The 12,814-nt window shown below is 44.8% G+C and overlaps 1 protein-coding gene across 1 annotated transcript in view; it reads left to right on the top strand.

Moving 5' to 3' along the window:
- Window positions 1-299: 299 nt before the first annotated feature.
- Window positions 300-12,814, top strand: part of LOC311125814 (3',5'-cyclic-AMP phosphodiesterase 4D-like) — a 47,566-nt gene continuing 35,051 nt past the window's right edge. The window contains exons 1-3 of the mRNA XM_084199846.1: window positions 300-370; window positions 526-578; window positions 11,014-11,126. Coding sequence (XP_084055972.1) covers window positions 536-578; window positions 11,014-11,126 — 156 coding nt within the window. The 5' untranslated portion in view covers window positions 300-370; window positions 526-535. The remainder of the gene's footprint in view (window positions 371-525; window positions 579-11,013; window positions 11,127-12,814) is intronic.

Below are 12,814 nucleotides of genomic sequence, written 5' to 3' on the forward strand. Positions count from 1 at the left end.
CTCCACTTTCACTTGTGTTTATTAGTTCTTACCCAGTGGGCAAAACTGGTTAAAATGACATCATTTCAACCATATAACAAGTTTTGCCTGCTGGGAAGACCTTTATAACTTTTTGGGGCCTGATTTAGTACTCTTACCTCAGTACAACTTGCTTCAGATAATGTGAAGGCCAACATGTTTTGGGTATACTAAGAAATTGTGTATAAATTAAGACTTTTCTTTATGGACATTATTGCTGTTGACATGATGTCACGTAGTGTCTGATGTGTCCTGTTGTACCCCACCCTGTGTAGGTACTGGCTAGTTTGAGAACAGTACGGAATAACTTTGCTGCACTAACCAACTTGCAACAAGATAGAGCCTCAAACAAGTGAGTATATTCATTGTAGTGTATTGTTTTGGTGCTAAAATTGGTGTGTGTGTGTGTGTGTGTGTGTGTTTGTGAGAGAGAATGTACTGTATCTGTTGGGAGAAGGAAAGACATCCCTGATCAAATCCTTATTTATCTGTGGTTTCCTTTAACAGGCGATCCCCTATGTGTAACCAACAACCACCCATCACCAAGTCCTCTTTCTCAGGTAAGACTAACACACACACACACACACACACACACACACACCTGGTACTGCAAACAAGTGAACTGATATGACAGCGGACCTCTTTCTGTGAATTGACAGTTACTTTCTTTCACATGAAGATCCTGAGTGAACTCTTTCAATCAGTGCATTGTAGTGAGTTAAATTGACTTAAACCATTTTCCTCCATTGGGATCATAGGTAATCCACAAACGTCTTCCAGCGGGCATTGCAGTAGCATATACAATACATTTCTGTGTTGTTGTCCAGTAAAATCATGAAATAAGTTTGGTTACAGAAGGAGGACTCCCCTTCAAAAGTAGATGCTCCCAGTTTTCTGAATAAAACGTATGTACATGGACATAGATGTAGGCAACATAGATGCTGCATAAACATTGCCATGACCAGGTTTGATTTCTTCATTCAACTCCAGCCTGGATCCCCAATGCTGTGTTTGGGGCTTGGAATGACCATTTTGAGCTTGGAATGCCTGCCTGCGTTTGAGTGGGTTGGACGATGATCCTCTGAAGTGTTTGTCTGTGGGAACGTTTGCTATTGAGCCGTGCCAGAGGACAACGTTTTGGTTGGCCTCAGTCCAGGTGCGTGTTCATTAGCGCACGCAACGGAAAACGTTTTTCTGAAAAACGGAAATTAGCATTTCTTATTAGATAAGTCCAGGTAGTTGCTCCTTGTTTAAGTCCGTTTTCTTCTGTTTGGTGCCTAATGAACAAAACCCAGTCTTGTTGGTTTGGCTTATGACGGGGAGCACGTCTGGCTCTGTTCTGATACAGTGCATCCTTCCCTAATTCCTTCCTTCATTCCTTGCAGTGATTACAGATCTGGATCTGAGAGTGTTGGATTGGTTAATAGGCTTTCACTTATCCAATCATGTATGGATCAGTGATAACCTCATGGTAGAAAGGATAAAAATATGTTTTAAGTGTTTTGGGACTGTGGTGACTCCTGGGGTGCATTGGTGAGTGATGGTGGTGGTACTGTTGGAGTAACAGGGTGAGAGATGGTGATGGTCTATTGGAGTTACAGGGTGAGTGATGGTGGTGGTACTGTTGGAGTTACATGGTGAGAGATGGTGATGGTCTATTGGAGTTACATGGTGAGAGATGGTGGTGTTACTATTGGAGTTACAGGGTGAGATATGGTGATGGTCTATTGGAGTTACATGGTGAGAGATGGTGATGGTCTATTGGAGTTACATGGTGAGTGATGGTGGTGTTACTATTGGAGTTACATGGTGAGAGATGGTGATGGTATATTGGAGTTACAGGGTGAGAGATGGTGATGGTCTATTGGAGTTACAGGATGAGAGATGGTGATAGTCTATTGGAGTTACAGGGTGAGAGATGGTGATGGTCTATTGGAGTAACAGGGTGAGAGATGGTGATGGTCTATTGGAGTTACATGGTGAGAGATGGTGATGGTCTATTGGAGTTACAGGGTGAGAGATGGTGATGGTCTATTGGAGTTACAGGATGAGAGATGGTGATGGTCTATTGGAGTTACAGGGTGAGAGATGGTGATGGTCTATTGAAGTTACATGGTGAGAGATGGTGATGGTCTATTGGAGTTACATGGTGAGAGATGGTGATGGTCTATTGAAGTTACATGGTGAGTGATGGTGGTGTTACTATTGGAGGTACATGGTGAGAGATGGTGGTGTTACTATTGGAGTTACAGGGTGAGAGTTGGTGATGGTCTATTGGAGTTACATGGTGAGAGATGGTGGTGTTACTATTGAAGTTACATGGTGAGAGATGGTGGTGTTACTATTGGAGGTACATGGTGAGTGATGGTGGTGTTACTATTGGATTTAAAGGGTGAGTGATCGTGGTGGTCTATTGGAGTTACAGGGTGAGAGATGGTGATGGTCTATTGGAGTTACAGGGTGAGTGATGGTGATGGTCTATTGGAGGTACATGGTGAGAGATGGTGATGGTCTATTGGAGTTACAGGGTGAGAGATGGTGATGGTCTATTGGAGTAACAGGGTAAGAGATGGTGATGGTCTATTGGAGTTACATGGTGAGAAATGGTGATGGTCTATTGGCGTTACAGGGTGAGTGATGGTGATGGTCTATTGGAGTTACAGGGTGAGAGATGGTGATGGTCTATTGGAGTTACATGGTGAGAGATGGTGATGGTCTATTGGAGTTACATGGTGAGAGATGGTGGTGTTACTATTGGAGTTACATGGTGAGTGATGGTGGTGTTACTATTGGATTTAAAGGGTGAGTGATCGTGGTGGTCTATTGGAGTTACAGGGTGAGAGATGGTGATGGTCTTTGGAGTTACAGGGTGAGAGATGGTGGTGTTACTATTGGAGTTACAGGGTGAGTGATGGTGATGGTCTATTGGAGTTACAGGGTGAGAGATGGTGATGGTCTATTTTGGAGTTACAGGGTGAGAGATGGTGATGGTCTATTGGAGTTACAGGGTGAGAGATGGTGATGGTATATTGGAGTTACAGGGTGAGAAATGGTGATGGTCTATTGGAGTTACAGGGTGAGCGATGGTGATGGTCTATTGGAGTTACATGGTGAGAAATGGTGATGGTCTATTGGAGTTACATGGTGAGAGATGGTGATGGTATATTGGAGTTACAGGGTGAGAGATGGTGATGGTCTATTGGAGTTACAGGGTGAGTGATGGTGATGGTCTATTGGAGTTACAAGGTGAGAGATGGTGATGGTCTATTGGAGTTACATGGTGAGAGATGGTGATGGTCTATTGGAGTTACATGGTGAGAGATGGTGGTGTTACTATTGGAGTTACATGGTGAGTGATGGTGGTGTTACTATTGGAGTTACAGGGTGAGTGATCGTGGTGGTCTATTGGAGTTACAGGGTGAGAGATGGTGATGGTCTATTGGAGTTACAGGGTGAGTGATGGTGGTGTTACTATTGGAGTTACATGGTGAGAGATGGTGATCGTCTATTGGAGTTACATGGTGAGTGATGGTGGTGTTACTATTGGAGTTACATGGTGAGAGATGGTGATGGTATATTGGAGTTACAGGGTGAGAGATGGTGATGGTCTATTGGAGTTACAGGGTGAGAGATGGTGATGGTCTATTGGAGTTACAGGGTGAGAGATGGTGATGGTCTATTGGAGTTACAGGGTGAGTGATCGTGGTGGTCTATTGGAGTTACATGGTGAGAGATACTATTGGAGTTACGGTACTGCAACACCAGTACCAGATGTACACAGCAGAGAGAGACAAAGGGCATGTTTTACACATTGGTGCCCTGTTGTGCTTTCTAAAGCAGCTCCTTTAAGATAATCTTTGAAGTTAGTGATTTAAAGGACAGTATTACAATGGACTTGAAGTTTGATTTCTTGTCTTAACTCAGCTGTTTAAAAAAAAAGTATTATTATTTTTTGTATTTTACCCCCTTTTTCTCCCCAATTTCGTGGTACCCAATTAGTAGTTACAGTCTTGTCCCATCGCTACAACTCCCGTACGGACACGGGAGAGGCGAAGGTCCAGGATCTCTAGTGGCGCAGCTAACACTGCGATGCAGTGTCTTAGACCACTGCGCCACTCGGGAGGCCAACTCAGCTGTTTTTTCACTCCTGCATGACTGTGTAATATAGATTTGAGCTGGAATACCACTTGCCATGTTATTGTAGGGCTATCATGAACAGCTAATGATCCCACACTGGCGTCGCTAGCATAGGTGACCGACACAGTGCTTGTGACGTTCTAAGACACAGTGCTTGTGACGTTCTAAGAAGGTTTGTGTGTGTGTGCGTGCATGCGTGTGTGTTTTGTACCTGCATCATTTCCACTGTTGGATAATGAAGATATATTGTATTGTAAGGATCTGTAAAAGAAGCCACTGGGAAAAGCAATGGTACCATTAGAGTCCATTAATTAGAGCAATCAAGACCCAGCTTGATCCTTAGGACCTGCCAATACTAATTGATCTGACTTGATTATGTGGAGGAGGAGCTCAAGACTACACTTAATGGCCAAAAGTATGTGGACACCTGCTCGTCGAACATCTCATTCCAAAATCATGGGCATTAATATGGAGTTGGTCCCCCATTTGCTGCAATAACAGCCTCCTCTCTTCTGGAAAGGCTTTCCACTAGATGTTGGAACATTGCTGCGGAGACTTGCTTCCATTCAGCCACAAGAGCATTAGTGAAGTCGGGCACTGATGTTGGGCGATTAGGCCTGGCTCGCAGTCGGTGTTCCAATTCATCCCAAAGGTGTTAGATGGGGTTGAGGTCAGGGCTCTGAGTAGGCCAGTCAAGTTCTTCCACACCAATCTCGACAAACCATTTCTGTATGGCCCTCGCTTTGTGCACGGGCATTGTCATGCTGAAACAGGAAGAGGCCTTCCCCAAACTGTTGCCACAAAGTTGGAAGCACAGAATCGTCTAGAATGTCATTTTATTTACATTTTAGTCATTTAGCAGACGCTCTTATCCAGAGCGACTTACAGAAGCAATTAGGGTTAAGTGCCTTGCTCAAGGGCACATCGACAGATTTTTCACCTAGTCGGCTCGGGGATTAGAACCAGCGACCTTTCGGTTACTGGCACAACGCTCTTAACCACTAAGATACTGCCGCCCCAATTTTATGCTGTAGTGTTAAGATTTTCCTTCACTGGAACCATGAAAAACAGCCCCTGACCATTATTCCTCCTCCACCAAACTTTACAGTTGGCACTATGCATTCGGGCCAAACCCAGATTTGTCCATCGGACTGCCAGATAGTAAAGCGTGATTCATCACTCCAGAGAACGCGTTTCCACTGCTCCAGAGTCTAATGGTGGCGAGCTTTACACCACTCCAGCCGATGCTTGGCATTGTTTATGGTGATCTTAGGCTTGTGTGCGGCTGAAGCTCCCGACGAACAGTTCTTGTGCTGACTTTGCTTCCAGAGGCAGTTTGGAACTCAGTAGTGAGTGTTGCAACCGAGGACAGACAATTTTTACGCCCTACGAGCTACAGCACTCGTCGGTCCCTTTCTGTGAGCTTGTGTGGCCTACCACTTTGCGACTGAGCCGTTGTTGCTCCTAGACATTTCCACTTCACATTAACAGCACTTACAATTGACCGGCACAACTCTAGCAGGGCAGACATTTGACGAACCAACTTGTTGGAAAGGTGGCATCATATGATGGTGCTACGTTGAGTGTCACTGAGGTCTTCATTAAGGCCAATGTTTGTCTATGGAGATTGCATGGCTGTCTGCTTGATTTTATACACCTGTCAGCAACGGGTGTGGCTGAAATAGCCGAATCCACTAATGTAAAGGGTTGTCCACATACTTTTGTATATATAGTGTATATTTAGAACAAAAAATAGCCGCACTTGCTTTCCAAGTATACAGGAAATATGTGGCCATGTTGCCTAGTAACATCATTGCTGGGGTTGGGATTAATTAATGTTTATGTGTCAATACTGGTGACCACAAGACTTACTCTAAGTTTAATTAGATTCATAAAGATGTCTTCATGATTTCATAAGTTGATCATATGTCGCCTTATTCAATTACCATACCATGTTGTCTTCCATCAAACTAGGATGAAGACATTCATTTTTTACATGTTATTATCAATCTGAAAAGCAGTGGAAGTGTTCAATTTACGGGGCACATATACAGTGGGGAAAAAAAGTATTTAGTCAGCCACCAATTGTGCAAGTTCTCCCACTTAAAAAGATGAGAGAGGCCTGTAATTTTCATCATAGGTACACGTCAACTATGACAGACAAAATGAGAATTTTTTTTCCTGAAAATCACATTGTAGGATTTTTAATGAATTTATTTGCAAATTATGGTGGAAAATAAGTATTTGGTCAATAACAAAAGTTTCTCAATACTTTGTTATATACCCTTTGTTGGCAATGACACAGGTCAAACGTTTTCTGTAAGTCTTCACAAGGTTTTCACACACTGTTGCTGGTATTTTGGCCCATTCCTCCATGCAGATCTCCTCTAGAGCAGTGATGTTTTGGGGCTGTCGCTGGGCAACACGGACTTTCAACTCCCTCCAAAGATTTTCTATGGGGTTGAGATCTGGAGACTGGCTAGGCCACTCCAGGACCTTGAAATGCTTCCTAAGAAGCCACTCCTTCGTTGCCCGGGCGGTGTGTTTGGGATCATTGTCATGCTGAAAGACCCAGCCACGTTTCATCTTCAATGCCCTTGCTGATGGAAGGAGGTTTTCACTCAAAATCTCACGATACATGGCCCCATTCATTCTTTCCTTTACACGGATCAGTCGTCCTGGTCCCTTTGCAGAAAAACAGCCCCAAAGCATGATGTTTCCACCCCCATGCTTCACAGTAGGTATGGTGTTCTTTGGATGCAACTCAGCATTCTTTGTCCTCCAAACACGACAAGTTGAGTTTTTACCAAAAAGTTATATTTTGGTTTCATCTGACCATATGACATTCTCCCAATCCTCTTCTGGATCATCCAAATGCACTCTAGCAAACTTCAGACGGGCCTGGACATGTACTGGCTTAAGCAGGGGGACACGTCTGGCACTGCAGGATTTGAGTCCCTGGCGGCGTAGTGTGTTACTGATGGTAGGCTTTGTTACTTTGGTCCCAGCTCTCTGCAGGTCATTCACTAGGTCCCCCCGTGTGGTTCTGGGATTTTTGCTCACCGTTCTTGTGATCATTTTGACCCCACGGGGTGAGATCTTGCGTGGAGCCCCAGATCGAGGGAGATTATCAGTGGTCTTGTAAGTCTTCCATTTCCTAATAATTGCTCCCACAGTTGATTTCTTCAAACCAAGCTGCTTACCTATTGCAGATTCAGTCTTCCCAGCCTGGTGCAGGTCTACAATTTTGTTTCTGGTGTCCTTTGACAGCTCTTTGGTCTTGGCCATAGTGGAGTTTGGAGTGTGACTGTTTGAGGTTGTGGACAGGTGTATTTTATACTGATAACAAGTTCAAACAGGTGCCATTAATACAGGTAACGAGTGGAGGACAGAGGAGCCTCTTAAAGAAGAAGTTACAGGTCTGTGAGAGCCAGAAATCTTGCTTGTTTGTAGGTGACCAAATACTTATTTTCCACCATAATTTGCAAATAAAATCATAAAAAATCCTACAATGTGATTTTCTGGAATTCTTTTTATCAATTTGTCTGTCATAGTTGACGTGTACCTATGATGAAAATTACAGGCCTCTCTCATCTTTTTAAGTGGGAGAACTTGCATAATTGGTGGCTGACTAAATACTTTTTTTCCCCACTGTATGTCCGTCCCCAAACCTCTCCTCGACTACCCATACACAGTATTGGATCTCTTCCAGTACTAGCACACCTGATTCAACTGGTCAACTGATCTGTGATGTGCTACTACAGCAATCTACATCAAATAAGGGAATGACTAGGGGAACTTTGATAGAGATATGGGAAACCCTGAGCTAGCTTACCAACTAGCCCGTTAGCTAATTCTACCAAGCACCATTGTTTTGGTGACAAGTATGAAAAAAATAAGAGCGTCTGCTAAATGACTAAAATGTGTACTCCTGAGTGGCGCAGTGTACTCCTGAGTGGCGCAGTGGTCTAAGGCACTGCATCGCAGTGCTAACTGTGCCACTAGAGATCCTGGTTCGAATCCAGGCTCTGTCGCCGCCGGCCGCGACCGGGAGACTCATGGGCGGCGCACAATTGGCCCAGCGTCGTCCAGGGTAGGGGAGGGAATGGCCGGCAGGGATGTAGCTCAGTTGATAGAGCATGGCGTTTGCAACGCCAGGGTTGTGGGTTCGATTCCCACGGGGGGCCAGTATAAAAAAAAAAAAATATTCACTAACTGTAAGTCGCTCTGGATAAGAGCGTCTGCTAAATGACTAAAATGTAATGTAAATGTAAATGTAATTGCTTGGGACTCCTGATCCTCAATAGTGCCGGTCCAGGGTTTAGCGCAAGCCCTTTCAGTTTCCCTGAGAGGGGCGGACCTGGTGTGTCTCACTGAGCAGGAGAATAATGCCATTGACGTCAGAGGAGATGTTGTCAGCAAGGACAGAGGACCCCTGCTTCAAGAGGACCCCTGCTTTAAGCTTCTGAAACCCCTCAGCCCAGCCACTGACTGTCTGCACAGCCATTTGAGAGAGAGAGAGAGAGAGAGAGAGAGAGAGAGAGAGAGAGAGAGAGAGAGAGAGAGAGAGAGAGAGAGAGAGAGAGAGAGAGAGAGAGAGAGAGAGAGAGAGAGAGAGAGAGAGAGAGAGAGATGCTATTGACGTCAGAGGAGATGTTGTCAGCAAGGACAGAGGACCCCTGCTTCAAGAGGACCCCTGCTTTAAGCTTCTGAAATCCCCCAGCCCAGCAACTGACTGTCTGCACAGCCATTTGAGAGGGAGAGAGAGAGAGAGAGAGAAATAAATAAATTGAAAAGGGTAGAGAGATGAGGAGAATGCAGAGAGGGGGAGAGAAAGAGAGATGGTGAGGGAGACGCAAGCAAAGGCTGAGAGAGAGAGAGAGAGAGAGAGAGAGAGAGAGAGAGAGAGAGAGAGAGAGAGAGAGAGAGAGAGAGATGTTTTTTTTTTTACTCTCGCTTTCTGTGTTTCTGGTTGTAGCTCTGTCCTCCTCTCACTTACTCTTTCATTGTCCATCTAAAAAAAAAACTCTATACATAGCAGCATAAATATGTTTTAGCAGCCTAACTACTCTCCACCACAAATCTTAGATTTAGAACATTTCCAGATGACTAGAGGGTTGTCTTCCCTAATCCGGGATTAGGTAAAAACACAGGGAATATGTGGCTGAGCGGAAATACCCCTGCATCATTCCCTAATGACGATTCATCATGAGGACATTCAGCCTGACTGACTACTATTCAGAATCCCACTGGCGGAATATTCTCAGTGAGTGTCTGTGTGCATGTGTGTGTGTGTGTGTGTTTGTCATCATGTTTTCTTTGTCTGGTTTTATAGTCAAAACCACTAGTCATATAGTCATATCACTGATCTAGAAAAGTATTGGATAGGTTAAAGCATGGGTTAGTGATTACATCAAGGAAGGGAAGAAGGAAGGATGCAAAGTCTTCGAACAGGGCATATCCATCAACCTTAACCATTAGATACTAACCTAAATACAGATCTAGGACCAGATTACCCTAACTTTACCCCAACTTTAACCATTGGAGGGGGTTCAGTAGACATCTGACCCTGTATCAGTGGTTAGGGGCTCAGATCAGAATCTGTGACTCCAGTCCAGTCCGGGTAGTCTGTTGCTCCAGTCCTGCTCTTCCTGTGTGCTGCGCTGTGCTTCTCTCTCAGACCAGTGTTTTCACAGGAAGCAAGCGTTTTCAACTCATGCTTTTTGAGTCAGCCATCCCTCCTATTGACGTGTTGCTTTAGCCACAGTCAGACCCGCTTGGACATTTATCTCCGTCCGTCTATCTGTCAGAGCAGTGGTCATCGTCAATGTGTCATCGCTGCAGGGAGGAAAGGGGATTTGAGACAGAAAATAAACTCATCCGTGGCTCTGTGTGTGTGTGTGGGCTACGAATGGGGTTCTCTGTCTTTAGAGGAGGGGGGTAGAGGAGGAGGAGGAGGAGGAGGAGGTGTGTTTGGAAGGGGGGTCTTGGCTTTGTCTTAGACTTCTCCTTTGTCGATGACTCCTCATCCACGGTAGGCTGAGGAAGTTTTCCTGTTTTTCATTCTGGATATCCCTGAGAAGAGTGATGATCATGTAGAATTGTGTGAGACGGATTTTCCTGCTATCCCAAATCTGGGAATCCTCCGGGTTGGATAGAGCACAACTCCGTCTGGACCGTTGAAAGATTTGTGTGTAGGCGCTGGATTCCATGTGTGTGTGTTTTGTTTTCAGCTGGTGGAGTATGGGGGCAGCTTTGCTGTGTTTCCCATCAGGGCTTTTGCAAGGCTGGACTCCTTCTAGTGTGACACTGTGGAACTATTGCTCCCCTAGATTTTACAACTGTGGATTCTAGAACTGTATGTTGTGGATTCTAAACGTCTCACTCTGGATTGTAGAATGGTCCATTGTGGATACCAGAACTACACTCTGTGGAACTTTCTCTTCTTGGGATTCTAGAACTACTTCTACTACTACTGTAACTACTCTCTGGAGGACTGAGAGAGGGACAGAAGGGTGATTGTTGACACTTTCAGGGTAATCAAAGATACTTAGCTACAGCCAGAGACCATCTCAGAGACAAGTATTTTCCTCCTATTCAATCTCTCTGTGGGGAAGCTATCATCACCGTAGACAGTTTTTGCTCTTCAAGCCCCCCTAACCATGAAGAGTCACCTATGCATCCACCCTGGCAACCCGGGCTATGGCGTCACCGCCGACGAAACGCAAGAGATGACATCGCACAGCCCTGTCAAGCGCCTCAAAACTGACCACCACCACTCACCACCCCTACCTGTCCCTGTCCCCGTCCCCCTACCCCCTGTGCCCCTTTCCCCCGTCCCCTGTCTCCCCCCTTCAGAGGAGGCCTACCAGAAGCTGGCCACGGAGACGCTGGAGGAGCTGGACTGGTGCCTGGACCAGCTGGAGACCCTGCAGACCAGACACTCTGTCAGTGAGATGGCCTCCACCAAGGTAAGACCACCATCTACTTAGCTACTACCTAATTATTACTACTAAGACTATCTAGACAATACTCCCTAAATTCTTTGGGTGAACTGCCATAGGGCAGTGGGCATGGCATTGGGTAGTGGATTTGGTTTTGAGATAGTGCTTTACAGTAGACCTACATGGTCTGGGATCTAGCCCAGTAAGACACTGAAATATAAAGAACATCAGCACCATCATGAGACTTACCACATAACACAACTACAGCCTATGGTTATACCTCAAGTAAATAATCTGACCGTCAAAAATATTCTACATATGATATTTTACCACCCAGATGATATTAGTACACCACCCATATCATATTAGTACACAACCCATATGATATTACTGTACCATCCATATGATATTACAGCACCACCCATATGATATTACCCAACCACCATATGATATTACACCACCCATATGATATGACACCACCCATATGATATTAGTACACCACCCATATGATATTACTACACCACCCATATGATATTACTGTACCACCCATATGATATTACAACACCACCCATATGATATTACCCCACCACCCATATTATACTACTACACCACCCATATGATATTACAATACCACCCATATATTAACACACCACCCATATGATGTTACTTCACCACCCATATGATATTACTACACCACCCATATGAAATAACTGCACCTATATGCACAGTGCTCATTTAGTGTACCAGACAAAACATACACTGAACTTAATTTAATCTAGGAGTTAAGAAATCCTTCCTAGTACAACTGCACTGCACTCAGTACCTTTAGCCTATGAGCTACTCTCTTCTTGTCCACAGTCATATGACAGATATGAAGGTTACAGGTGGACATAATGTTGACTATCATGCAGAGGATGAGGTTTGTTGGAAAGAACAGTAATACTGCTGGTTGAATCCCTTTGTTTTAAATGGGTGTTTCAGGTTGAATCATTTTGTTTAATGGGTGTTTCAGGTTGAATCACATTGTTTATATGGGTGTTTCAGGTTGAATTCCATTGTTTATATGGGTGTTTCAGGTTGAATTCCATTGTTTATATGGGTGTTTCAGGTTGAATCCCATTGTTTATATGGGTGTTTCAGTTGAACATGCGCACAGAACTGCTGTCTTGGGTTATACCACTTCCTACTCACTCCTTTACATGTGGCTGCTTGTTGATGCTGTTAGTTAACCCTGTCTTGACTCTCCAAGTGTACATCTCTTATGTCTAGGTAATGTACTCCCAAGAGTAAATTCTCCTTTTATTGTTTACCTGTGTGTGTTCCGCCCTGGGAGCAGCTAACAGCTGGCCCAGGCAGACGCACAAAGTCAGACACGCTGCCCCACAGTTGCTCAGCTACAGTAGCAGCATGCAGGCAGGCTCTTGGAAAGCATCTCACTTAGATCCAAAATGGCCGTCGCAGGGAGCCAGTCTCAGGCAGATGTTTTGTACACACGGTAGGCAGGCTGCAGTACATGTACTTACTGGATGGGGAACCTAAGGGGGCTAGCGTTAGCCTAGCGTTAGCAGCATCCTTCTCTGCCATGGCTCCGGAGACTTCTCCAGCTGATAACACTGTGATGTCATCAGTATGCTCAACCATCTGGAGGAGAAATGAGGGACGGCATAATGTGTTTCTGTGTGAGTACCAGGGACCTGTTTTGTCGCTGTGTGTGT

The sequence above is a fragment of the Coregonus lavaretus genome, assembly GCF_964263955.1.
Source record: "Coregonus lavaretus genome assembly, contig: HAP1_SCAFFOLD_2722, whole genome shotgun sequence".
NCBI lineage: Eukaryota > Metazoa > Chordata > Actinopteri > Salmoniformes > Salmonidae > Coregonus > Coregonus lavaretus.